This window comes from Talpa occidentalis, unplaced genomic scaffold (genome assembly GCF_014898055.3).
Source record: "Talpa occidentalis isolate TD23 unplaced genomic scaffold, MPIMG_talOcc4v2.1 talOcc4.16, whole genome shotgun sequence".
Lineage (NCBI taxonomy): Eukaryota > Metazoa > Chordata > Mammalia > Eulipotyphla > Talpidae > Talpa > Talpa occidentalis.
Window position 1 is genome coordinate 21,189,640 of NW_023601653.1, and position 25,990 is coordinate 21,215,629.

A 25,990-nucleotide genomic window follows, 5' to 3' on the forward strand; every position below is an offset into this window, starting at 1 on the left:
GGTCCGGGAGTGCAGATCAGGCCCATGGCTCCAGAATCATCAGTATGTTGATGTCTCTGTAGCTCAGACCTCTCCCTGAGTTCTGAATACAACTAGCCAGCTCTCTACTAGTTATTTCCACTTAATTGTTTAATGAGTAGCTCATGTTTAAATCTTTAAAACCTTGACTCCTATGTCACTTTATCCACCCAAGTTTTCAATTCCCAAAGCCTGTTGTGTTGGTATATTCTCTACCACCTACCCACTCAAATGTTTGAACAACAAAAAAAAAAATCTGGATATTATTCTTTATTCTCTCTTTCTTTCAGTGCTTGAGCATGTTCTGCCTAAGCTCCTTACAGGATACTTGTCAGATCCAGTCCCTCTGCTTCCACTTCTAAAAGCCGTCATCATCTCTTACTTTGTACTGACAACCTCTCAGCTGGTAGCTGGTCTTTTTCATCCACTTTTGCACTCTTCACTTTTCTCAACAATTTAAATGAGCTTTCTAGAAGGCAGATTAGTTATTACTACCCTGCTTTAAAACATCATGGTTTCCACTGAAAGTAAAATAAATGCCAATCCTCTCTCCATATTATTTCAATTGTCTATTTACGTCTTTCCCTCCAGTATAAAATAAACTTGCTGAATGTAGGATGCATTTTGTTCACACTGACTTAATATATAGAACAGTCCCTGGAAGCATTGAGATGTTCAGTAAATATATGTGGGAGAACAGACTATTTTGCAAAACTCTTGACTTAAGTTTAGGAAAATTAGAACCACCTTTAAGACCTACTGCTTTTTCACTTCCTTAACCACCTCGAAGATGTATTTTTAAGCTACCTTTAGCTGTTTATTCTTTGCTGCATTAGCATCAAATATTTTCCATGTTATAACCAATGTAAGTTAAGATTTGATCAATTATTTTTATAGTTAAAGTGGTGATATTTAAAACTACCAGGTTTTATACATAGGTAATTTATCATAGGCTCTGTTTAATGTGAGTTAAACTGATATAACCAATATCTTCAAACAAATTTCTTAGACAAAATTGAAGACTTAAAAAATGTCTTGCTAGTAAGGGGCATTAGAATATAAAACAAAAAAACTATCCATTGTGTCGTACTGTCTTTCTGTAAAATAAAGGGCATGTAATTTGAAAAGCAACAAGCACATGATCTTAGAATATCTCAAAGTATAGTTCCTTAAAACAAATTTTGTTTCTTGGCAACCTCACCACATTGACTCCCCCAACAGCACCCATCTGTGAATGGGGGGCATAGCCCCTATACTTTGGAGAAACTGTTGTGTGGATTTGAAATAATAATTTAGATTTTTTTTTTCTCATGTTGTTTTTCCCAATCACAGTTACCACCACCCTTTCTTTTTGTTGACTGTCTCAGAGCCTGCAACTCTAGAAGATTTGAGTTGATGACTTTGAGTTGATGAGTTGTTTGTCATCAGGAATCTTAAAATGCCTTCTGAACCATTCACTGGAGTGACTGTTACAGTTGCTAGTGAAAACTTTCTCTGGAATCCTTTTGTTATCTTTAGTGTGGTTAATAATTATTTAAATAATTATTTTAAAAATAATTATTTTAAGGGCCTCCCTGGTGACGCAGTGGTTGAGCACTGGGCTGCGAGGCTGCCTGCAGCCTCTACAGTGCCAGTTTGTTCCCTGGCCACAGGTGAGGGTCCCACAAACAAATAAAAAAATAAAAATAAATTTTAAAAAATAATTATTTTAAGTGTTTATATTACAATTTCATTTATTCTAACAACTTTCTTTGTTCTGTCTTCTATGTCTGCCTCTGCATTGAAATTAGTAGTTAAAACACTTAAAGCTGAGAACTTTTAGTCACCTGTTGTTAGAAATGAGCTCTTGTTAAAAAAAAAATATTTAAGCTTAATAAATAATTATAAATTTAAATTGATGGTGAATTAAAATTCATATTCTAGTGTCTCTACCCTGTCTTTAATATTCTTGAACAGACTAAGGAAAAAAAATAGCACTTGTCACGGCTGTGTTTTCATATCCTCCACAATAATGTGTATGTCTGCATATTTTGCATTAGCTAACTATGATATGTCTAAGTTTGACAGGATCGGTTGAGGTTAAATTAGAGGAGGACTTGTTTGATAGGGTGAAAGAAAGGCAAAATTAGTATAACTCTTTTTTCCTCATAGCTGTCTAGTTCCAACTAAGAAATATTTTGTCTGACAGTATACTTGTTCTTTTACAGTGACAGTAGGTGCAGTCAGTAGCATTTCTTCAATTGGAAATGAATCCGAAAAGTAAAACTTGAAAGAAAGGACATCCTAAATTCTCTGTGTTTTGTGACTTGCACAAGTACAGCATATATCTCTGTGGAGAAATTTTTAGAACTCGAAGTAGATTAATTTTTCATTGTTCTTCAGTAATTAAGAGTGAAAAATCAAAGTCTTTCACTATTTAAAGTTACTCACTTATAAGTAAATCAAATATCTTTATATAAGTCTTTCTGTATTTTTTGAGGGGAAACATTTTAAATAAAGGTTAGAGAAATACTTAATTCTAGTATAAAAGTGATCAAACTGTCATTATCAGCGCTGGTCTCTTGCAATATACAAATAATGGTATAAGGTAGTGTAAACAAAAAAGAATGTTTACCAGAGCACCTCACTCATTTTGCTAAAAGTAATCAAAGAGAACAAACAGACAAAACAAGAATGATTTTTAGGCTCTGAATATCTCAATCCAGTTTTCATTAATACATTTAAAATATTCTTTAAACCATTTTGATAGGGTCCTATGAATTGAAATTTAAAGTACATGTGAATGTGTATTCCGAATAAAATATATTCGATTTGTAAGTATTAAAACAGTTTACTGAAATTTGTTTCTTCTTATTAGGTTTAAGTGGAAACCCTGCAGATATAGAAAGAAGACAAGCAGTGTTTGGAAAGAATTTTATACCTCCTAAAAAGCCAAAAACCTTTCTTCAGTTAGTATGGGAAGCATTACAAGATGTCACTTTAATTATATTAGAAATTGCAGCCATAGTATCATTGGGCCTTTCTTTTTATCAACCTCCAGAAGGGGATAATGCACGTAAGTAAATGGGGCAGGGGGTCACTTTTATGTGTGATACTAAGTTCAACTTGTTTGCTTATTTAATAGATAATAATAGTGCTTACTGACTGTTTGCTGTATGCTAGATACCATTCTGATAGTGCTATAATAGATTTTTAAATATATGAACTTAAATACGTTCTACAACAACCCCACGAGATGATAATCTCTCCATTTTAAAGCAGGACAAAACACAGGTTTGCATCCTGTGTGTATGGCAAGGATCAAGCCATATATGTGATGTGTTCTATGCTTCAGTCTCTCCATCCTTTAGAATTCTGTTGTTAAGTAATTGCAGTTTTCAGTTTGAGGGTTTTGTGGAAAGTCTTCACAAATGTCATTATGAAAGCAAAATTCTATTCTCTCCCTCAATCTATTATTTTTCAGATTCCTGAGATGTATTATAATTTCCTTTGAAGGTCTAGAAATATCTATACTACAAAATAAACATTATAGAAATATATTATAGAAAAATCTGTTTTAACTTATAGCTATAAATGACTGTTTTTCTTGCACCTTTTTATGTCCTTCATTTCTCTTTTAATATCTTCTGAGTTTGCTTTGGCAGCACATACACTAAAAAATAATGTCTTCTCTTAAATAAAATATTTAAAGTGAATGTTCTCAATGCCTTCTATAAGTATTAAGAAAACTACCTTGTGTTTTGATCTCTATATTTAGGTAGTTATAGAGTGTCAAGTAGTATCTCATATGTCAGAAGAATGACACACCAAAATATTTTATTTGTGAAGCCTTCATTCTTATGCCTTTCAAGTTAAGAAGTGTTTAATAAATGCTTGCTAACTCTGACTCTTAAAAGTTGACTCAGGTAATCATTTAAAATAATTCCTTAAATAGTTTCCTTAAATAGTTTCACTTGAGTTCATGCCTAAAATTCAAGTGAAAACTTTTTTTTCTTGAGCTAGTTGGTTACAGAATAAGCCAGTTTACCTGAAATCATTGTTGATCAGGGTTTCTAGGTGCTTTATACTTGACATTTTGCACTACCATATTTTTTTCTTGCCAGGTTTATTGTACCATTTACCCTAATTGAAGCAACCAAAAATGTCTCCAAACATTTTCAGGTTTCACATAGAGGGCAAAATTATCTAAGAATCACTTATGTAGATAAGAAGGGATTTAGGTAGCCAGTATTGAGCCAGATTATCTTTAAAGCTTTTATTTATTTTTATTAAATAAGCAGTACATATTTTGCTGTAGAAAAATTAGGAGGATAAGAATCCAAAGGAAATAATATTCTCTGAAAATCCCACTTCTTAGAGATAACTGCAATACCATTTTGTTATAAATCCTCCCAGATTTAAAAAATGTTTATATATGTCTGTGTGCTCATGTGTGTGTGTGTTTACATGCATGGGTAGCTATGAGGGGTGGTATAAATGAGTGTTTTTTATTATTTTTTAAAGATTTGTTTATTTATACAAGCACTGGTTACAGTCAGAAGCGCGGGAGGGTGAGAGAATTTGCCAGAGCCAGAGCTGGGAACAGAACAGGCAGACCGATGAAATACACTGCTGAGGGGAGCAGCAGGCGGGGCAGGTCACACCATGTGGGACCCTCGCCGTTGGCCGGGGATCAAACCGGCACTGCAGAGGCTGCGGGCAGCTTCAGCCCAGCGTTCAACCGCTGCGCCACCAGGGGAGACCCAAATGAGATTTTTTAAATCTGAAAAAGGAACATCATACCATGTTTAGCTATATACTGCTAAATTCTTTAGTGTTCAGTTTACCAAAATTATCATGATAGACTATTAGGAATTGGCAATCTAGAATTGTATGTTAGATTATGAAAAACTTAACTACTTTCAAGTTTTCCAAGATTATAAGAAAGATTGGCATGGATTTTGTTACTAATAGGTCTGGATAAATCTTTTTAGGATTTGGATCACTTCATTTGTAGCATGTAGTTACAGACCTCTCCCAAAATTTGCTTAAAGAAATACTGGTATGAAATCCTACTGGGAAGATAATCTAGGACTCTCGATGTCACAGGTGCTATAAAAAAAAATTCAAAATCTTTTAGGTGGTGTTACTTAAAATATAGAAAGATGTTTTGCCTGATGTTGAAAAGTTAGTGTTTGCACTGAATTTTTAAACATTTATTAGTGTATTGATTAGTGTATTCTATATGGTCATATTATATTTTAATACTAAGAAGTAAATGGGCCTCCCTGGTGGCGCAGCGGTTGGATGCCGTGCTGCAAAGCTGTTGGCAGCCTCTGCAGCGCCCATTCGATTACCCACCGGCCAGGGAGCTCCCCACATGGCACAGCAGACTTCTCCTGCCCCTCCCGCTGCTCCCTTCAGCAGTGTCTTTGGTCTGTCTGCCTGTTATGCTCCCTGCTCTGGCTCTGGTGAATTTTCTCATCCTCCTGCGCTTCTGACCTGTACCTCAGATCTTGTATAAATAAATAAATCTTAAAAAAAAAAAAATACTAAGAAGTAATAACATGCTTCAGAGAAAATCCATTAGTTGTAAAACTAAATTCACAGAAATCTAAATTATGGAAATTCCTTACTAGTACTGTTTGATTAGAAAATAAGCACTATAATCCACATCATAAATAAATCTACTCACTAGTGTAATGCTAGTGGTTCTTCGACTTTTTGGTCTCAGATCCCCCTTACATTTTTATAGCTTTGAGAATTCAAAAGAGCTTTTAAATATATATATAAGTTAAATACCATGCTAAATTAAAACTAAGAAATTTAAAAACATTTTTCTGGGGCCTCCCTGGTGGCGCAGGGGGTTAAGACGCAACCTAAGAAGCAGTTTGCAGCCACTGCAGCATGAGTTCGATCCCCATCCAGGGAGCTCCTCATATGGCGCAGCAGACCTTTCCTGACTCGCCCACTGCTCCCCTCAGCAGTGTATTTCAGTCATTCTGCCTGTTCTGTTCCCCACTCTGTCTCTGGTGAATCATCTTACCCTCCACACCTCTGGCCTGTACCCCAGTTCTTGTATGTATAAATAAATCTTTAAAATAAATAAATAAAAACCATTTTTCTTCATTTTAAAATTAATAGCTAAGTATATTTGCAATATAGTTACGATTTACTTGGAAACACCTTTGGTAAATTAGATCTGTATTGTTATATTTACACTTATATTTTAATGAAAACATTATTAAAATTCTTTTAAAAAACATAATGTGTAACTTTGATTTAGGGATTTTTTCCCCTCCCCTACATCTCCCTAAAAATTTGTAGTGGTCATCAATAGGAGCATGATTAATTTCTAGAAATATTTTACTATTTCAGAATCATTCCAAATTTATCTGTATATTTTCCTTTCCCTCTAACTTTTGTTGCATTGATCTTTAAACTTTTTTGGTTATTTATCTTTTTTTTTTAAGATTTATTTATTTATACAAGAACTGGGGTACAGGCCAGGGTTGTGGGAGGGTGAGAGAATTCACCAGAGACAGAGCGGGGAGCAGAACAGGCAGATGACTGAAAACACTGCTGAGGGTAGCAGCGGGCGAGACAGGAAAGGTCTGCTGCTCCATGTGGGTATCTCTGGCTAGATGGGAATCGAAACTGCACTGCAGAGGCCGCAGACAGCTCCACAGTGCTGTGCTCAACCCACTGCGCCACCAGGGAGGCCCCTGGTTATTTATCTTAACAGGAAAAATCCTGGGCACTTTATCTTCAAATGATGCATTTATGATGCATAAATACATCACTTGATATAATTACAGGATTTTTTTAGTCATATACAAAAGTAGAAGTTAAAATATTAGAAATAAATTTAAAATATTGATATTTTTAGTAGCCATAAAACAACATTTTTGAAAGCTTGATAGAATATACATTATTCAGCAGCACTCTGTTGTCTTCATTTAACCTGATTTGGGTCTATATCAGAACTTGGTTTTTATATCTCTCACAGCTGGGGGAAAAAACCATCAATGACATTACATAAATTATTCCAAGTGAAAGAACTGTATTCACTAAGTTGTGATACATATTTTTACTCCCGTCCACCAGTTATGCAAAAGTTTTTTTGAAATATAACTGATAAACTCCATCTTCTAATGTCATTCTGTTCTTGCACATTGCTATAATAAAGTATTGCATTTTTGTATTTTTAACAAATGAAATAAAAACTCACTAAACAACTTTATTTGGAAAATAGTATTTTAGCTGTTTCCAAGTTGTTAACAGTGGTCAACATGGTATTTCAACCTTTATCCTTTCTTGAATATATACTTGCTCTGTCTCGTTCAAAGAATGGAGTAATAAGGGACTCTGTCCTTACAGCTTTGTTTAAAGTAATGTATATCATAAATTCACCTAACTGGTTATTGTATGCATTGATACATGGTCATTTTTTCAGCATTAGTACAATTAAAATAGAAGTTTTAGTATTTGGTTGGGGCCTGGCACTCTCAATGGGTCATTCTGTTAACCTCCTTTGAAAAAGGTGCCTTCTATCCATTGTTGGCCAGATCCTATTGATGGTCCTCAGGATATTTTTTGTCATTTTTCACATCATCCCTCTGTTTGATCTCCAGTGTGTCTTCGTCCAGTCTCTCTCTTCTCTCCTTTTCATTACCCTACATGTATCTCTCCCAGATGAATCTTTCTTCAATACTTTTACTGCACAAATCCTCCCTTCAGTTCATGCTTGCTAGTCTGGAATATGCTTTAATCACTTCCAGTATTTTTCATTTTACCTCATTGTTTTCTTCTGATTAGTTCTCTTTCCTATTTTGCCTGACCGAAGAAAACCGTGAAATATATTTCACATCAAGCGTCAATAAAAAATAACTTTACATAGGAACGTAGAAGAACTTATCCCTTCATGTGAATTTATTAATAACCAAAGTAAGCTTTGAAGAAGCAATATTTAACCATTGCGAGATGTAACAACATTTCTATTTTGTTCCATTTCATTTTTCAAAATGCTGGCAGTGAGCTACTGAATTGATTTGATTCACAGCTAGATTATAACTCAAAGTCCAAAAAGCACTGTTCCATTCATTCCTCACCATTTATTGACCCTACTGTTTGATGGTTTCTTCCCTTCCATTTTATCATTTAGCTCCTAGCTCAGATGTCCTGGATACCTTGGAGGGGCCATTTCTATTCATCCAACCACAATTAACTCTCTTTTTCATCTGATACTCATATCATCATGTGTTATTTTCTTACAGACTTGATGAGATAAGAAATTATTTATCTTTTATTATCTGAATTCTTCATATACCATCTACATCTACCAGTCTGAATATTGATTCCCTAAAGAGAAGGAACTTGTGTGTCATAGTTACTCCTCTATCCCTAGCTCCTAAAATAATGCCTGGTACCTAGAGTTAGGTGTTCAAATAGTTGAGTTAGTAAGTAGCATTTGACTTAACTATTCATGTTATAAAAACCAAGCTTTGCTCATACTCTAGTAAATTGATAGAATGAATAAGCATGCTTCCTAGGAGCAAGTAATGCTTGACTTTTTAATGTATGTAATAATTAATAGCATTAATCATTTGTTGACTGCAAAGGATGTCTCAGCTACCATGTACTTCACACAGATATCCTTTCACTCCCAGGTAGGTAGTGGTATCCTAATTTGACAGATAAAAAAACTAAGTCTCAAAAATAAGTAACTTGCCTTGGGGCTAAGATTTAATCTTCCCCAGTGGCCTTGCTGTTAAGTAGTTCCCTAAACTGCCTCCTTATCCTGAGGGTGCAAATCTTCACTGGTGGGGGAACTTGAAATTGACGTAATAAGCATTGTTGTCATTATGAAATGCTTTGATTTCAATAAAGCCTTCATAGCTGTAAGTAAAATTAACGAGATATACAAACACGGTAATTACTACCTGTCCATTGCCATCAGTTCAGAATCCTTTTTAATAAGTATTTTCTTTCTAAATAGTTTGTGGAGAAGTTTCTGTTGGAGAAGAAGAAGGTGAAGGTGAAACTGGTTGGATTGAAGGAGCTGCAATCCTCTTGTCAGTCGTCTGTGTGGTCTTAGTAACAGCTTTCAATGACTGGAGTAAGGAAAAACAGTTTAGAGGTTTGCAAAGTCGAATTGAACAAGAACAGAAGTTCACGGTCATCAGGGGTGGTCAGGTTATTCAGATACCTGTAGCTGACATTACTGTTGGAGATATTGCTCAAGTGAAATATGGTGAGTAAGAAAGACAGTACATCTTAACAGTAGATGGATTATTATTTTACTCTTGTTTACAGGTTAACCCATCATTGGTCTTTATTTTAGGTGATCTTCTTCCAGCTGATGGCATTCTTATTCAAGGCAATGATCTTAAAATTGATGAAAGCTCATTGACTGGTGAATCTGATCATGTTAAGAAGTCTTTAGATAAGGATCCCTTACTTCTATCAGGTATAACTTTCTTTTATAACCGTGAACTCTTTTGCCACAACTATTGCTACCATTGTTAGCAAACACAGTTTCTCTGAGAGTCAATAATGTGAAGAATATTCTGTATTTTATGTTAGTTTCTACTCCTGTAAAGCTTAGAGAGACTTTTTTTTTTTTTTTTTTTGTAAGCTGGCAGGGACAGCTTACCAAACATTAACATTAAAGTTAACATTTATTATCTTTGAATCCAGAGCTATAATTTACAAATGAGGAACCTGTCCAAAAAATCAAAAGATTTAAGAATCAGTTGTTAGTTATTGTTAGTATAATGATAGAACTAAAATGTAAGCCTAGAGATAACTATTGAATTATTTTGTTTTTCTCTATCACATTTATTATGAAGAACCATTGAAATAAAGTTAAGGAACGATTGTGTTTAAAGCAAAGTAAGGAACTCTTTACAATGGTTTATAAAGGATAGGATTTTTGAAAAGAACTTTTTAAAATCTCAATGTTTTACCTAATCCAACTACTTCATTTTTCTACTAAGGGATGAGTCTGAGATACTTATCCAAGATTGTATTAATCGGCAGTAGGTCCTCAAGTAGTGCCATATGTGCTAGGCAGGATTAAATTTGCACATGATTAGATATGTCTTGAAAAGGAAAAAGGAAAGATTTGTATACATTCTGGTATTGTTTAAAATGGGGAAATGAGTGTCTGCTTGGAGACTCTTAAAACAGTCTGATTGTGTTAGCTTGACCTAAGGTTGATTGAAAATGAAATGTACTGAATATGGGGAAAATGACAAGCTGTCTTGTAAAATACTAAATAAAAGGAAGCCAGGACACAGCTTGACACCAAAAGTATTCCAGTTCTTTAACTTCTGATTTTTAGGTTTCTAATCTTAATTTAGAATTGTCTGTAGAATAATTGTTTTAAATATATTTGCTATGTTGCACTAGAATTTGGAGGAGGCAAAATGTTGCTGTGTTCTATCATTATCAGATACTAATAGATTGCTAATGTTATATATAATGTAAGGCGATTCCTGTTTAATTTAGCTATTTAATAACTGGGCAGTTAATCTTTTGGTTCTTCTCTGTACACTTACATTTAATCAGTTGAACATAATTTTACAGAAACCAAAGTCAAATCTGTGGCAAATGTTCAGTAAGTTAGAATCACAACTTTAGGACTCGTATGTAAGTTTAACGATTACCTGTTTAAGATCTGCAAATATGTGCCCAAAAATATATTGCAAAACATCCCACCATTAAAAGCCATTGTAATTATATATACAGATATACACCATTTATAACTCCATTAGAATAGAGTGAAAGTTCCAATTGTAGTGTAGACTTCTTCAAACAAAAATCTTGATATTTGTGTACCTTTAATATCCTACACCATTAAGTGCATTCATACTCTGGATTTTCTCTACATTGGTGTGCTTGTATTCCAAATAGAAATATCTTGAATATATGAGTATAATGTATTTAAGTATAATGCATACTTACGTATTCTTCACCATACTTCTAAGAAACTAGTTAATGTTTGCCAAATAAAATCTATAATCTTTCCAGAGGGAAGGGAAGCTACCTGATCATGATTTACTGCCACAGAGTAACTGGAATACTATTTTTGGTGAACTAAAATAGTCTCCTCTTGCCTCTTTGCCTTATATACTTCATGGACTTTTATGCACATCCATCTTATTTATATAATGCTTAATTCTTCAGGTTGACATTCTTTAACTGATCTTTAACTGATCCTTTTTTTGTTTTAACAGAGATGGCTGGTAAATTTATGTAGACTTGAGTTCCTTAAACACCAAGTATACTAAGAGGACTCTACATTTTCCATGTTTAAGAAAAGACTGAAATAACTTTGTAGAGTCCTTTATCTCAATATGGATGGGAAAATTTTTCTGCTTTTATTTCCCTATTCCAAAAATGTACTGAAAGACATGAAATGCATGTATTTTTAATTTATTCTCATGATGCCATCTCTCACTGCTATTCATTGGCTTCTTAAATTTAGATTTTTAAAAGCAGTTATTTTGTTAGCAGTGGGGATATGGCCAGAAACAAAAACTATTTACTTTGCCTGAGCACATTAACTGCCAACATCTGATTACCTCTGGTAAGGAAGATTTGTCATAAAAAATTGAAATCTGCTGAAAGCCAAAATTATTAAAGCAGTCTTTTACACGTAGTTCTTGCTCAATATCCTTAATTTCACTTTCCTTAATTACATTTCTACTTTACACTATCACTGGTGAAGAAGTGAATAATTAGAAATTATTCAAAATATAGATGTTTTATAAACAAAAAATCAAAGGCCTAAAAAGTTCATTTTAGATAATTTTCTCAGTAATTAATAGCCAAACAAATTCTTAAGTACTAGAGTAACTGCCTATGCTTTGTGATCTTATTCAGCTAATAATCTTTAAGCATTGGCTTGGTGCATATGGTAGTGGTGGACCAATAGATAAGTTATAATTGTAAGGATTTTACTGAGTATTTTTTTAAGTTAGGTTTTGAAAGCTATTAAAAATTCACAAAAAGAATAGAGAGGGCGGGAAGCTTTTAACAAGTGAGAAAAGATGCAGAGATTTGGTTACACTAGTTGAAGAATTATAAGCAAACTTATTGGCATTATATTATAAGAAAATGGCCTGTTTCCTCTGAGAAAGCTGAACTGAATCTTTTCCTTGCACTTTATAGTTGTGTAATCTCAAGGAACTTTCTAGCAAATAAGAATTGTAATGCCTGCCAACTTGTAGGGTTGTTGTAATGGACAGACTCAGAATTCAGTGGTGTTCCCATCTCTGCTCCCTTGCTTTCTATAATGGAATTTTATGTTAGAGTAGTGGATGAAAAAGTTAGAAATGTTTGTTAGCTTCGCAGTGAAGACTATGAACTTAATGCAATATAGGTAGGGGAGTCACAAGGTTTTGAGCCGTGAGAGACTGATAACAGAAATCACATTTTTGAAAGATTAAAACTGATTTCAAGATTAAATGGAAATAGATGGCTCAGAGGCTAATACCTTCATCTAGGAAGGCTGAGATTAAAATCTGTGTTAGGTCAGGTTGTGGGGTCAAGTATGGGAAAGGTGGCTTTGGTTGCTGTGGGATCCTTGGGTTATAAGCATGTTTCTGTAAAAGCAATATATTTCTTAGAGAAATATTAAAAATATTGATGATGATGATGATGATGATGATGTTATAATAAAAAATAATGAACTTTCATTGAACCCCTATAAATTCTAGACTGTATGCTAAGTACTTTACATTTATGGGATTATTTGAGTCTTCCTATTTTCATAGTTTTTTTTTTTTAAGATTTATTTATGCATACAAGAACTGGGGTATAGGCTAGAAGTGTCAGGGGGTGAGAGGATTCATCAGAGACAGAGAGGGGGACAGAACAGGCAGATCTACTGCAATACACTGCTGAGGGGAGCAGTGGGTGACACAGGAGAAGTCTGCTGCGCCATGTGGATTGCTCCCTGGCCGGGGATTGAACTCATGCTGCAGTGGCTATGGATTGCTTCATAGGTTGTGTCTTAACTCCTTGCGCCACCAGGGAGGCCCTTTATAGTTACAGAATTAAAATCTTAAACATAAGAATTTAGGTTTTGTTTAATGATTTACTGAGTGTAATTAATATTGACTATATTAAAGACATTGTTACTGAAGCTTGAAACTTGGTGGTTAAGAGGAAAAACCTATTTGAAATTAAAAAAATAAGTTTTCTGTTGTAGGTACTCATGTAATGGAAGGTTCTGGAAGAATGGTAGTTACTGCTGTAGGTGTAAATTCTCAAACTGGAATTATCTTTACCTTACTTGGAGCCGGAGGCGAAGATGAAGAAAAGAAAGATGAAAAGAAAAAAGAAAAGAAAAGTAAGAATAGCCATTGACTAAGAATTGGTATTTGAAAATGGGGCAATTATTTTCCAAGAACTGGTATGAAAAGCACTTCTTTCATGATATTCTGATATGAAAATGTCTATCAAAAGTTAATTAACCATATTGTACTTTCAAGTGGTAGAATTAACAAAGGTATTGTTTTTCTTTTAGATTTAATGGTTTAAGAAGGGCCTCTAGTCTCCTTAAGCTTTTAATCTTTTTTATGTTTCCTGCTATTCCATTTCCCATTCTTACCTACAAAGTTGAATTTTGAACATAAGACCAAGACTTAAATTCGACACCAATTTGCTTGCCTTGTATTTATAACCCATTCTTAAATATCAAGATATGCTTTATTTTGATTTATCGTATATGCTGTCCCTCCAAGTGACCTATCATCAGCAAACTTGATAACCATAGTTTATCCATAAAGGTCTTTTAAGAAACTCTGTGAAACACAGGGAGATAGCTCAGAATCACCCAGTTGGGATGTGGGGGAAGAGGGACGACATTTTTTTTTTTTAATTGCCCTCCCATTCTGTTTCTTAGTGTCTGCTGAACTACCCTTCTCACCTCCAGAGGTGTTTCCCCCCGACCCCCTTTATTTGACAGCAGCTGACTGGTTTAGCCACCGAGATTTATTTGATTTTACTTAGGGTAGTAAGCCCATGTTTCTCTGTCGTACCAGTATTTTGAGATCTTCTGAAACAAATGCCTTGCTAAAATATTGGTTTGCCAAAATTACAGTATTATTTGGGTTGATTTCTTTTGTTCTTTCGGTTTTTGACTTTAGTTATGAAATTTTCACTTCAAACAAGAATGTGTTTGAAAAATTCTGACTGTAGGAGCAGGTAACAAGACCCACATTCTCAGTTTTCCTCTCCTGCTCCTCATAGCAGCCTCCATGTGCCACCTGAGTTCAACCGCTTAGTGGAAGGCAACTAGTAGTAGTGGTACTATTTATTGAGTACTTTATATTCATTATCTCCCATTTCTCATACCATATGATGCAAATACTGCTATTTTTACTGCTGAATAAACAGCCTTATGGAGGTTGGGTAACTTGGTCCCAGTCAAAGATGTAGTAAATGACAAATTGAACTCTGCTCATTTCAACTTACTCCTGTTTAGAAAGAAAGGGAAGTTTGTTACGACTTTATTCTTTTGTCTTTTTCAGTAACCACCATATTATCTAAGATCTTACATCCCTGTTTTTATTAATTCAAGAATATCCCCAGGAGTTAATATCTAACTCATTGTCTACTTTTTGATTCTTACTTGTTTTTGTAGAACAGTACACCATTTTTCCATTTGTGGACTGCCAGCCCTTCTCCCATCCCCTTGACAGCTTTGTTGGTTACGCAAAAGCAGTCTAGGGCAATCTGTTTCTGTTCTGTTAGTCAGGAAGGTGGCTGTCTGGTCTCTCTCCAAACTTGAGCTCATTGAAAGTAGCCAGGTATTCTCTTACTATCTTCTCCTCTATCTTGAGCATCTGTTCCTTCTTGACTATATTTGTTCCACGTTTTCCAGTTTGAAGATCATTTACCTGGTAGAGGAATTGGGAAAAAAAATAGGCTAAATGGCTTTGCTGCTTCTTTGTCATTTTTTAATATTATACTGTGTACTTCAGACAATAGGCTCATTCCCTCCTTAATTATTGCTCCAAAAATTTTCATCTTTCTGTTTTCTCCTAACCTAAGCTAATTTGGGGAATTACCTTAACGTGTGTTCTTACCAGATTATTCTAGTTTTTCTTCCTTGTTTGCCTCTCTAATCCTTATACAGCACTTTGTTCTCATTCCCATCAAAGCTCTCCTGTGTGCCTGTTCTTTCTGTGACATTCCTTCCTCTCCCTCTCTACCTTTGCCCTTTTCTACTTTCTTTGGATTATATCTATTTTTAGTTTGAAGCTTCTTGTACCATATTTGGGTCTAGTACAGCATTTAAAAGAGTAAAGTGTTGTGGCAAAATCAAACATATAAATGCCCCAAATTATTTTGAAGTATTCTCCCCCCCCCCATGGATAAGATCTAGAGAGTGATTGACTTAGACAATCATTACAAGCTAAATGCTTTCTAATCTGTATCAGACACATACACCATTGTGTAACAATCCCGTTATAGAAATGTGAACTACCTTTGCATAATTTAACATGGCTGTATTCATTTCTTTTGGAAAGCTTTAATTCCCATTTTGTTCCTACAGATAAGAAACAAGATGGAGCTATTGAGAATCGCAACAAAGGTAAATTCAAGAGGTTAGGAGGACGGTTAGTTCGTTTTAGTTATACCCATGGATATACCTACTATGTACTATATTCTTTCATAAGTAGAATAGGTGAACCTGGGAAAATCAACACTATATCTTACCTTACATTAACCTCTCTTCCTGTCTGTGCCTTAGTCCTGCTGCATTGTTACTTACTACAGTGCTAGTAGGATTTGAATTATAACTTGTAGTAAATTTAGAAAAACCCAATTACAGGTAACTTTCATCTTAAGTATTTGGGACATTTTAGGACTGGTTATTGTATAATTGCTTTCATAGATGTATAAGAAACAAATATTTAACAGAGTTTTTTTTTAATCTACTTAAGAGTTTTTACACAATGTACATTCTGTAGTATGGTCATACATGCTGTTCTGCTTTATGGTCATAAATTATATGGCAGGGACGTACAGTGTTAGGAATAAATCTCATCTAACACAACACAGAGAAAAAGATAAGACTTAGTTCTTATCTGATTCTTAAATGATTTAGTTCTAAGTTTAAGGACCCTGTATTTGTTTTTATGCCTTATTTCCCTATTACCTCCCACACATTCTCAAATTTGGTGCAGTTTCACTACCTAGTGTCACCATTGTCGTGTTTTCTCTGAATACACACACACACACCTGAATGTTTAAATCTTTTGAAAAATTGTTTCAAAATATAAATAGATGTCTTTAAAATGTCGTAAAGGTTATATTTGCTTTTAACTGTAGCAAAAGCCCAGGATGGTGCAGCCATGGAAATGCAGCCTTTAAAGAGTGAAGAAGGTGGAGATGGTGATGAAAAAGACAAAAAGAAATCAAATTTGCCAAAAAAGGAAAAATCTGTTCTACAAGGAAAGCTTACAAAACTGGCTGTTCAGATTGGCAAAGCAGGTATGATATATAGAAGAAAATAAGGTGTTTTGTTTTAAAATATGCTAACTTTCTGCTTAGAGATTTTTTTTTTTCCGAAACATTTAAGATTGGAAATTGTTGCTTTATGAGTAAGAGAGCAGTTAAAATATTTTCAAGTTTTAGATTCTGACTACAGAATTGAGGTTACCAGAGTGGGGACAACGGGTTGACAGTGTCCATTGGACTGTGGTGGGTTGTTGTTGATACTCTGATGGTGGGCATGGTATGATAATACTCATTTGAAGAGATGTTCACCTGCACTCCAAAAACATACTGTGTTGTCAATCATTTTCTTGAAAAAAAAAAAAAAATGATTTTTCTTAATGTTTTCAGTTTAATCCACAATGTACCAGGCTTTTTGAGTTACTGAGATCTTTGTAATAACATTGCAGTTTAGAGACTTATATCCATTTTATCTAAAGGGAAGTGTCTTCTGTCAACTAGCTTATCAGTGGCCTAGTTAGAATTAGCACTTAAACCTGCCCAATTCATTAGCCGCATGTTCTCATCCCTGAATTTCTGGGAGTAGTAGAAAGACAGCTAGCAGTGCTATTACTGTATATATAGAGTAATATCTATATATATCTATATCTATATAGACTATATATATCTATATTATATATATATTATATATATATATATATATATATATATATATATATATAGACTGCCCAGCTATAGCTTTTTGAATTATAGTTTTCTTGTCTTAGAGTAATTACCCAGAAGTGGAATTTCTGTATCATATGGTAGTTGTACTTTTAATTGTTTGAGGAGTATCTGTGATTAACACTAACAATGCACAAAGGTTCCTTTTTCTCCAATTCCTTACCAGCACTTGTTATTGCTTGTCTTTTTGGTAATAGACATTCTAATAGGTATGAAGAAGTATCTCATTATGGATTTGATTTTCATTTTCCTGTTAGTGATATTAAAGACTTTTTCATATACCCGTTGGTCATCTGTATGTCGTTAGGACAATATCTGTCCAAATCTTCTCTTTCCTTTTTAATCAGTTGTTTGCGCTGCAGGTTGTATTAGCTCCTTATCAGACAGAGAATTTGAAAGTATATCCTCCCACTCAGAAGTTGCCTTTTGATTTTTTCGTTGGTTTCCTTTGCTGTGCAGAAGCTTTTTAGTTTGATGAGGTCGCACTTGTTTATTTTTGTTTACTGCTTTTGCTTTAGATGTCAGAGTCCCAAAATGATCTGTAAGACCTATGTCAAGGAACTTATACTTATGTTTTCATTTAGGAGTTTTAAGGCTTTGGGTCTTATATTCAAGCCTTTAATCCATTTTGAGTTAATGTTTGTGTATAATATAGCAATGTTCCCATTTCATTCTTTTACATGTGGCTGTGCAGTTTTCCCAACACTGTTGAAGAGGCTGTCTTTGCCTCATTGTATATTCATACCTTCTCTATTGTAAATACATGTGTTTACTTTGGGACTCTGTTCTGTATTCTGTGATATGTTTTAATCTCCATACCAAGCTGTTTTCATTAGCATATCTTTGTAATGTAGTTTGAAGTTGGAAGTGTGATGCCTCCAACTCTTGCTTAAGATTGCTTTGACTGTTTTGGGGTCTTTGAGGTTCTGTACAAATTTTAGGATTGTTCTATTTATATGATAGAAAGTTAAATATTTTGTAACACAATGTTAGCTCTTGGTTTTCTAAGTAATAAAGCAGTGAGGATGGATGTAAAATAATTAAGAAATAATTCAGATGATTTTATAATTTTTTATAGAAAGCATAGGGTTGACTATTTCATCTCATGTTTCCCATTGAAATGATTCTTAAATGACTTCTCTTTCAGCATCAGGTAAATTGCTAGAGGAAATAACCAGTTTATGCTAAGCTTTTGGTATTTCTTTGTCATTGCCTATTATTTAGTACCAGCTTTAGTTAAAAGCCAAAGATAAAATAAGTCTTGGAAAGAAGCATAAATGCTTTACCCCTCTTGTGCACTGGGCTATACTTGGAAGCAGAAATTAACTCTGAAATGTCAAGTGATAAGTGCCAAAAAGAAGAAACAATTTCTCAGAGATATTTAAATAAATATGCAACCAGTTTAATTCTACTTTGACTAATATGTAACTGACAATGGGTAGTAGTGTCTGGAATATTTAAGTAATTACATTTTTCTTTTCTTTTTTTAATACACTGAAAGGTTTGTTGATGTCGGCCATCACTGTCATCATTCTAGTATTATATTTTGTAATTGATACATTCTGGGTTCAAAAGAGACCATGGCTTGCTGAGTGCACACCAATTTACATACAATATTTTGTGAAGTTCTTTATTATTGGAGTTACAGTTTTAGTGGTAGCAGTGCCAGAAGGTCTTCCACTTGCAGTCACTATCTCACTGGCTTACTCGGTTAAGGTAAGTAAAAAATAGCTAAGTACATGTACTAATAAGTTTAAAACCTCAGCTTATGTAGAAAATGCACACTTTTCTAAATAGAAAATTCTGGAAGTTGGAGCTTTCCATAAATTTATCCTGTTTTCTTTTAAAATACTGTCATTGATTCCCTCCACATCACCCCTAGTGAAGATCTCTCTACATTAAGAACTAATCATACCTTGCATGGTGGTCTTGACTTAATATAAGCACAACTTTGTTAGGCAAAAGTTCCAGCTTAATTTATGTTATCTGATAGTTACATTGCCAAGTCATGTCACCTTCTTTTCCAATCTATAAAATTAAAGGAAGAATGTTTGTCATTTACCTGCTGTTACAGTACAAAAACAAAAAAAAGATTTCACTGGAGTCCAGGCTTCTAAGGCCTCCTTGGTTTCCACTCTTGTACCCCCTCTCCTATCCTCATTACCCTACAACTTAACTTCATGTAGTAGGTAGACTCATGTTTCCAAAAAACCAATTCAGATCAGCTTGTGCAAAATTCCAGTGGCTTCTCATACTTAGAATAAAATCCAGACTTCTTCCTGTGACATGCAAGCCCCTGCTCAGTGTGACCCTTGCTTACCTTTCAGTGCCTATCTCCTAGCTCTCACTTCCTCTTGTCCAGCCTCACTGGCCTACAGGCTGCTTCTCATATATCCCAACCGGCCTCATTTCTGGTCTCACTTGTTCCTTCCTTAGAATAATGTCTTATTCAGGGCCTCCCCTGGTGGCACCGCGGTTGACTGCTGGGTTGCAAGGCTGCTCGCAGCCTCTGCAGCGCTAGTTCGATCCCCAGCCACCGGCGAGGGTCCCACAAAAAAAATAAATAAATAAAAGAATAATGTCTTACTCAGGTCTCCAAATATCACCTTCTCTTACCATTTGATTTATATAGCTCAACCCTTGTTTTCCAGTTAAAATGCTAAAAAGAGAGCTTCATTGGCTTTGCTAAGTGCTGTTTACCTAAGAGAATAATCTGTCTGAAGATTATTTATTGTTATCAACTTAGGTCCTATATGAAAAAGATGAATTGGATTTTTTGACAAAGGTTTAACTTGGACAGTTTTGATCTTTCAAATGGCATTGCAAGCAAAATCCTACTTTGTAGAAGAATGCTGCTCTTGTCAGTTTTTAATGCTAATTAGCAGTTCTCCTTAAGTAGTAGTGCTGACAGTAAGCAATATAAAGTAATTAGTCATAGTTTTTGCTCCAACACTCTTATTTTCAGTATTTCCAAATATTTTACAGTAGTCCTGTCATAAGAGTATTTTTTTGCTTACTATTTCTTTACAGGCATTTTATATCTTTTATTACAAAAACAAAGTGGTAAATGTATCAAGTGATTGTAAAATACAGTGTAATCATCTGTTTGTCTTTTTTATAGTTAGAAAAAACTGTGTTTATCTAGCCCAAATGTTATAGTTGCTGTTATTTCCTCTGAAGTCATTATGGATTCTCTGTTATATGACTTTGCAGAATTGAACACATTTTCTTACTGCAGAATTTCATTCCTTTGATATTCAGTACTATTATAGATTACAAGCCTTTTTTTTTTGCAGTATTTTGTATATTAGTAGTCATAGAATGCACTTTGTGAAACAATTACAGTTTTTAACCTTTTCCACATTTGTATTGAGAATTATCAAGTATTTTAACTTAAATGCCTATAGGGGCTACTGTAAGAAGCCTTAGGTTTTTAAAAATGGTCTTTATTATAAATGAAGGAGGTAAAACACATTTGATCCTAAGGATGAGAATGCCAACCTGTGGAATAGGTAAAAATGACCCATTCTTATTTGGAGATAATAAATCAATCCTTCAGAATCAATCTAACTGATAAAATATAATTTAATTATATTTTAACTGATTAAAGCTACTTTTTTCTTGGTGACTGATATAAAACATTTTGTTTCCTACTTAATAAGAGACTTAGTCCTTAATGATTATGTATCTCTATACTTAAGAGTATAGATTGTCATTGCTCTTGAATGCAAGGACACCTCACAGAAGCTGTTGGAAGCTGTACTTTTTTTTTTAAAGATTTATTTATTTATTTATTTATTTATACAAGCACTGGGTACAGTCTGAAGCGCGGGAGGGTGAGAGAATTCACAAGAGCCAGAGAGGGGAACAGAACAGGCAGACTGATGAAACACACTGCTGAGGGGAGCAGCGGGTGCGGCAGGAGAGGTCTGCACGCCATGTGGGACCCTCACCAACAGCCGGGGATCAAACCCGCGCTGTAGAGGCTGCGGGCAGCTTTGCAGCCCAGCGCTCAACCTCTGAGCCACCAGGGGAGGCCCTCTTTTTTGTTGTTGTTGTTGTTGTTAAAGATTTATTTATCTATGCTTACAAGAGATGGGGTATAGGCCAGAGATGCGGGGGGGGTGAGAGGATTCACCAGAGACAGTGGGGAACAAAACAGGCAAATTGACCAAAGTACACTGCTGAGGGGAGCAGCAGGAGAAGTCTGATGAGCCATGTGGGTTGCTCCCTGGCTGGCCGGGGATCAAACTCATGCTGCAGATGCTGCTGATTGCTTCATAGTGCTGTGCTTAACCCCTTGCTCCACCAGGGAGGCCCGGAAGCTATACTCTTACATATAGGTGCAGTATCTGTAGTATTGACAATGTTGTTACGCCTTGAGAAAGTGACTGAATGCATAGAGAGCTAGCACTGTCCTTTGCTTACTTGAATTGATGAGCTATACTAAATGTTGTATGTAGCTGGGAGATTTAGCCCTGATTTTAAAACAGTTTCTAATCCCTTTAATAAGGTGATTTTTTTTATGGAACTTAACTAGATTTTTTTCTTTGTCACCACAGAAAATGATGAAAGATAATAACTTAGTAAGGCATCTGGATGCTTGTGAAACCATGGGAAATGCTACAGCTATTTGTTCAGATAAAACAGGAACATTGACAATGAACAGAATGACAGTTGTTCAAGCTTACATAAATGAAAAACATTATAAAAAGGTTCCTGAGCCAGAAGCTATTCCACCAAATATTCTCTCCTATCTTGTAACAGGAATTTCTGTGAATTGTGCTTATACATCAAAAATATTGGTAAGATTTCCTTTGATAATTTATACATTAACATTACATTAGGTATTGATAGCTCTTCAAAGCTATCATTACTATAAATAAGTAGAACAACCAAATTGTGCTTTTAAAATGCATATATCACATTGTAAGGTATGTTTCTTTTGGTATTTGTGGTACAAGTGAGATCTCTTTATCAACATGTACATTCTCTTATTTGTTTTCTCCTGTATTTTGAAACTTTCAAGCCATGTAACCAGAACACGTTCTCATTTTCAAATTCTTACTAATTTCATTTTGTGAATAACCAGTCTGTGCTACTACAGAAGGTCACCTTTCAGTTTTTTAAAGAAAAATTTGAAGCCATATTTCAACTTAAAATAATGTTTTATGTAAATGTCCTGTTTGGTTTCTCAGTAGTTTCTACCTTTAACATGGTCCTTAGCTTAGACCTTTTGGGACTAAATAGAGTAATTCTAGATTGGTGCTACCTTTGAATAAAATACCTTTACTCTGGCAAGTCTTAAAAGTTTTAGTTATATGGTAAAATAGGAATTCTGTTTGATTTGATATATGTTCTGCTGGTTTATGAATGAAAACCATGTATTAAATTAATATTGAAAGTTGTTTAGTGAAAATATGCATGAATTAGATTATTAGGCTGGAAAGTTATGGGATCTTGGTTCTAGATCTTGCTTTGTCTTTTACTAGCCCAAAATTGAGCTTTACTTTTTCAGTTGTTCAGTAAAGACAGTTGCATCTGCCCTCAACACTATTGTGATGATTATATAAGGTATTTCTGAAGATACTACGAAGGGAAAAAAGTTTTATGTACATGTAAGACAGAAGTGCATTATTTTATTGCATATTATTTTGAGCCATAAAATTTTGTAAAGTAGATTTAATTTTGAATTATTTAATATAAATGTTCAGTGGAAACAAGGAAGGGAAAGGAAAGGAATTAAAATTTATTAAATTCCATTGAGTGTCAGGAAGCAACTTTAAACTTTACATGTATTATCTTATTTCATTCTTGGGTTGTGTGTCCTGCTCCTCTTTTCCAGATATTGAAGCCAAGGACCTCAGCAATTGAGTAACTTGCCAAAATTTCACGTCGCTAGTACCTGGCAGGGCTGAGATTAGAATCCCTGTCATTCTCCCCGCAGGGCTCCTTTCCGCCTTACCTTTCTGTGTCCCTTTTTGAAATGCTGTATTACTAGAATTTGCCTATACGATTTTGTTCTAGAATGTCGAATTCTGTTTTACATTATAAATTAAATTGTTATAAAGAAACAAGATGATACCAGCTTCTAAACCTTTTTTTCTCTTATAGCCACCAGAGAAAGAGGGTGGATTACCTCGTCATGTTGGTAATAAAACTGAATGTGCCTTGTTGGGACTTCTTTTGGATTTAAAGCGGGATTATCAGGATGTTAGAAATGAGATACCAGAAGAAGCACTGTACAAAGTCTACACCTTCAATTCTGTTAGGAAGTCCATGAGTACTGTCCTGAAAAATTCAGATGGAAGTTACCGAATATTCAGCAAGGGTGCATCTGAAATAATTCTGAAAAAGTAAGAGTAAAATGCTTAGATGATAAATTGCTTACTGTAGTTGCTTTATGGAATATCTACTATGTTGTCATTGTTGCATTTTCTTTTTTGTGACCATTAGGCATTTGATGGAACCTTAAGAGTTTTTTTTTAGTATGTGTTAATGATATTTAGATATTTGCCCATGGTATTTTGCCATTTTCATGTTCTGCCTTCTTTCATTTCTTAGCATTTTACTATAAGGAAAAATAAATACATTCAGTCTGGAAAGTTTAATATAACAAACTTTGATATTTGTCTAAACATGTTGATTTTCCCTTATTATATAGGCTCATGAAAAATAAAAGTTTCCTCAGAAGAAAAACTCATTTCTGTCTGCAACACTGTATTGTAGTAGATAGTAGACTCAAAAAGGTGTGGTGAATTATAAGATGTTTTGTTTGACTAGCAAAACAAACTATAATAGATCTTCATAATTCTCCTTTTATATCAGAGAGAAGATGTATCATATTTATGTTTCTGCAGTGTTGTATTTAAATGTCTCCTGTCATTTTGAATGTTTTTTTCCTTTTTATACAAATAGCTTCAATTTTGACATTTCATGATGATGTATAATTTTCCAATGTTTATCGATTATTACAGGTGTTGAAATTACTTGGGTTTCTGTAATTCCTGTAGAGGAGTAAAGAATTTTAAAGAATATTTAAGAGCAATCATGGAAAATTAGAACTCATTTGAAATTATAACATTTAAAATATTTCTGCTTTTAATTTGTTCACCTGTGGACTATAATCCACTGTTATTTTAGTAAACACTTGACGGTATAGTCTAACTGATTTATGAGACAAGTATATAAATAAATGAAAAAGTAGTTTTGAAAAGTGGATACAAAGTTTGTGATGAGAGGTTGTTCTGTGAAGGAGGTTACATTTTAAATAGGTTTTGATATGAAGTGAGAACATCACAGAGAAAGAAGCCACATCAGAGGAAAGGAGATAGGGAGAACTAGTCATACAATTCATTTGAGTTGTGATGGGCTTTTGTGGCTCACGGGGCATATAGCATTTCCCTCACAGTATTATTACAAATCTGATTTCCATGTGAAAGTTTAGAAATCTTTCTAATCTGTGGCTTGCTCAGTAACAGATGGTAGAGGGGAGATTTGACAATTCTGAAGCTAACTAGCTTTGGGATATTGCACAGATTTCTTCTTCCTTGCTTTCCCGAACTCTGTAATGGTGAAATAAAGTAATGCATATAAAACATCTAGCATGTATTCTGAAATATAGAGTAAATATACAGAAATAGTGCTAGTGCTAGTGTTGAGATTTAAATGTTAGGCTGAACAGTTAAAACTTGTAGATCATATAATGCAATGAAATATTTTTTTTCATCAGGTAGTGAAATAGTCAAAGCTGTGATTAAAAACAATTCTTGCATCAGGGAATGAGGTGGGTTCGGGAAAAAAGACAAGAGTGGAAACAAATCATTAAAAGGCTATTGCAGTAGCTCTAGTTCCAAGTAGGGGCCAAAAAGAAGGCAGTGGCCAGGGAATGAAAGGAGAGGTAACAGAGAGCAAATAGGAGTTAGGAGTTACTTCTATATAGATGATGAGAAAAAGTATATAAGTGAGACTTTAGACTTAAATCGAAATTATTGGGGGCAAGGTTATGTCCATTAGGTGGACAATGAGACAGCTTTTAGTCTTGTAAGCAGTATATTTCTCTGAATGGAACTCTTCAACAGTGATGGAAAGGCAGCTTGAAAAACAAACAAAATGGATGACGTGGAATTGGGAATCATCTGTCTAGAAACTGGAGGTGGTGACATCACCAGGGTAGAGGAGCATAGAGAGGCTATTTCAAAAATAAACTTTAAATAGAGGAGACAGTATGACTTTTATTTACTACATAATTGAAAAGGTTGCGGTTAGCTTGATTGAAATTAAAACTATTTAGGCATCATCTCATTTTAATAGAAGACTTATTTTAACAATAAGTTATTTTTTTTCTTTCATGGCTAAAACAATATAGGTGATGAAACAGCATCTGAGGTAAAGGGTTAATTGAACTTGGCTTTTCACTTTGAAAGAAGAAAATATTTGTGAATTTGTGCTAATTAAAATTATTGTCAAATTCTGTACCAGAAGGGACAAATTTGTTCTGCTCTGCCACTTAGAGGTTTTTTTGTAAAAATTTAAAAGCACTGCATTTGTATAAGAGAAAGTTTAGAGACTCTTTGGAGTAATTGATAAAGTAGAGAGCTATTAAATGATAATCACAAGGATTAAGAACTTTTTTATAAAGGGGAGGGTGAAAAATGAATATGATTTAATTCTGTAAAAAGTGCACACTATGTAATTCTTCAAATTCCAGATACCAGATCCCATGATTTCTAGCCCTTCCAATTCATTTAAATGGCATTTATCGTTTGTTAATTATTGATATATGGATTCACAT

General features: G+C 34.3%; 1 protein-coding gene across 5 annotated transcripts in view; it reads left to right on the top strand.

Moving 5' to 3' along the window:
• ATP2B1 (ATPase plasma membrane Ca2+ transporting 1) overlaps positions 1-25,990 on the top strand; it is a 121,322-nt gene that overhangs the window by 63,552 nt on the left and 31,780 nt on the right. For all 5 annotated transcript variants that reach the window (XM_054696143.1, XM_054696147.1, XM_054696144.1 and 2 more), the window contains exons 3-11: positions 2,876-3,073; positions 8,996-9,250; positions 9,341-9,466; positions 13,217-13,357; positions 15,569-15,607; positions 16,348-16,509; positions 18,698-18,912; positions 21,759-22,001; positions 23,311-23,552. In XM_054696143.1, coding sequence (XP_054552118.1) covers positions 2,876-3,073; positions 8,996-9,250; positions 9,341-9,466; positions 13,217-13,357; positions 15,569-15,607; positions 16,348-16,509; positions 18,698-18,912; positions 21,759-22,001; positions 23,311-23,552 — 1,621 coding nt within the window. The remainder of the gene's footprint in view (positions 1-2,875; positions 3,074-8,995; positions 9,251-9,340; positions 9,467-13,216; positions 13,358-15,568; positions 15,608-16,347; positions 16,510-18,697; positions 18,913-21,758; positions 22,002-23,310; positions 23,553-25,990) is intronic.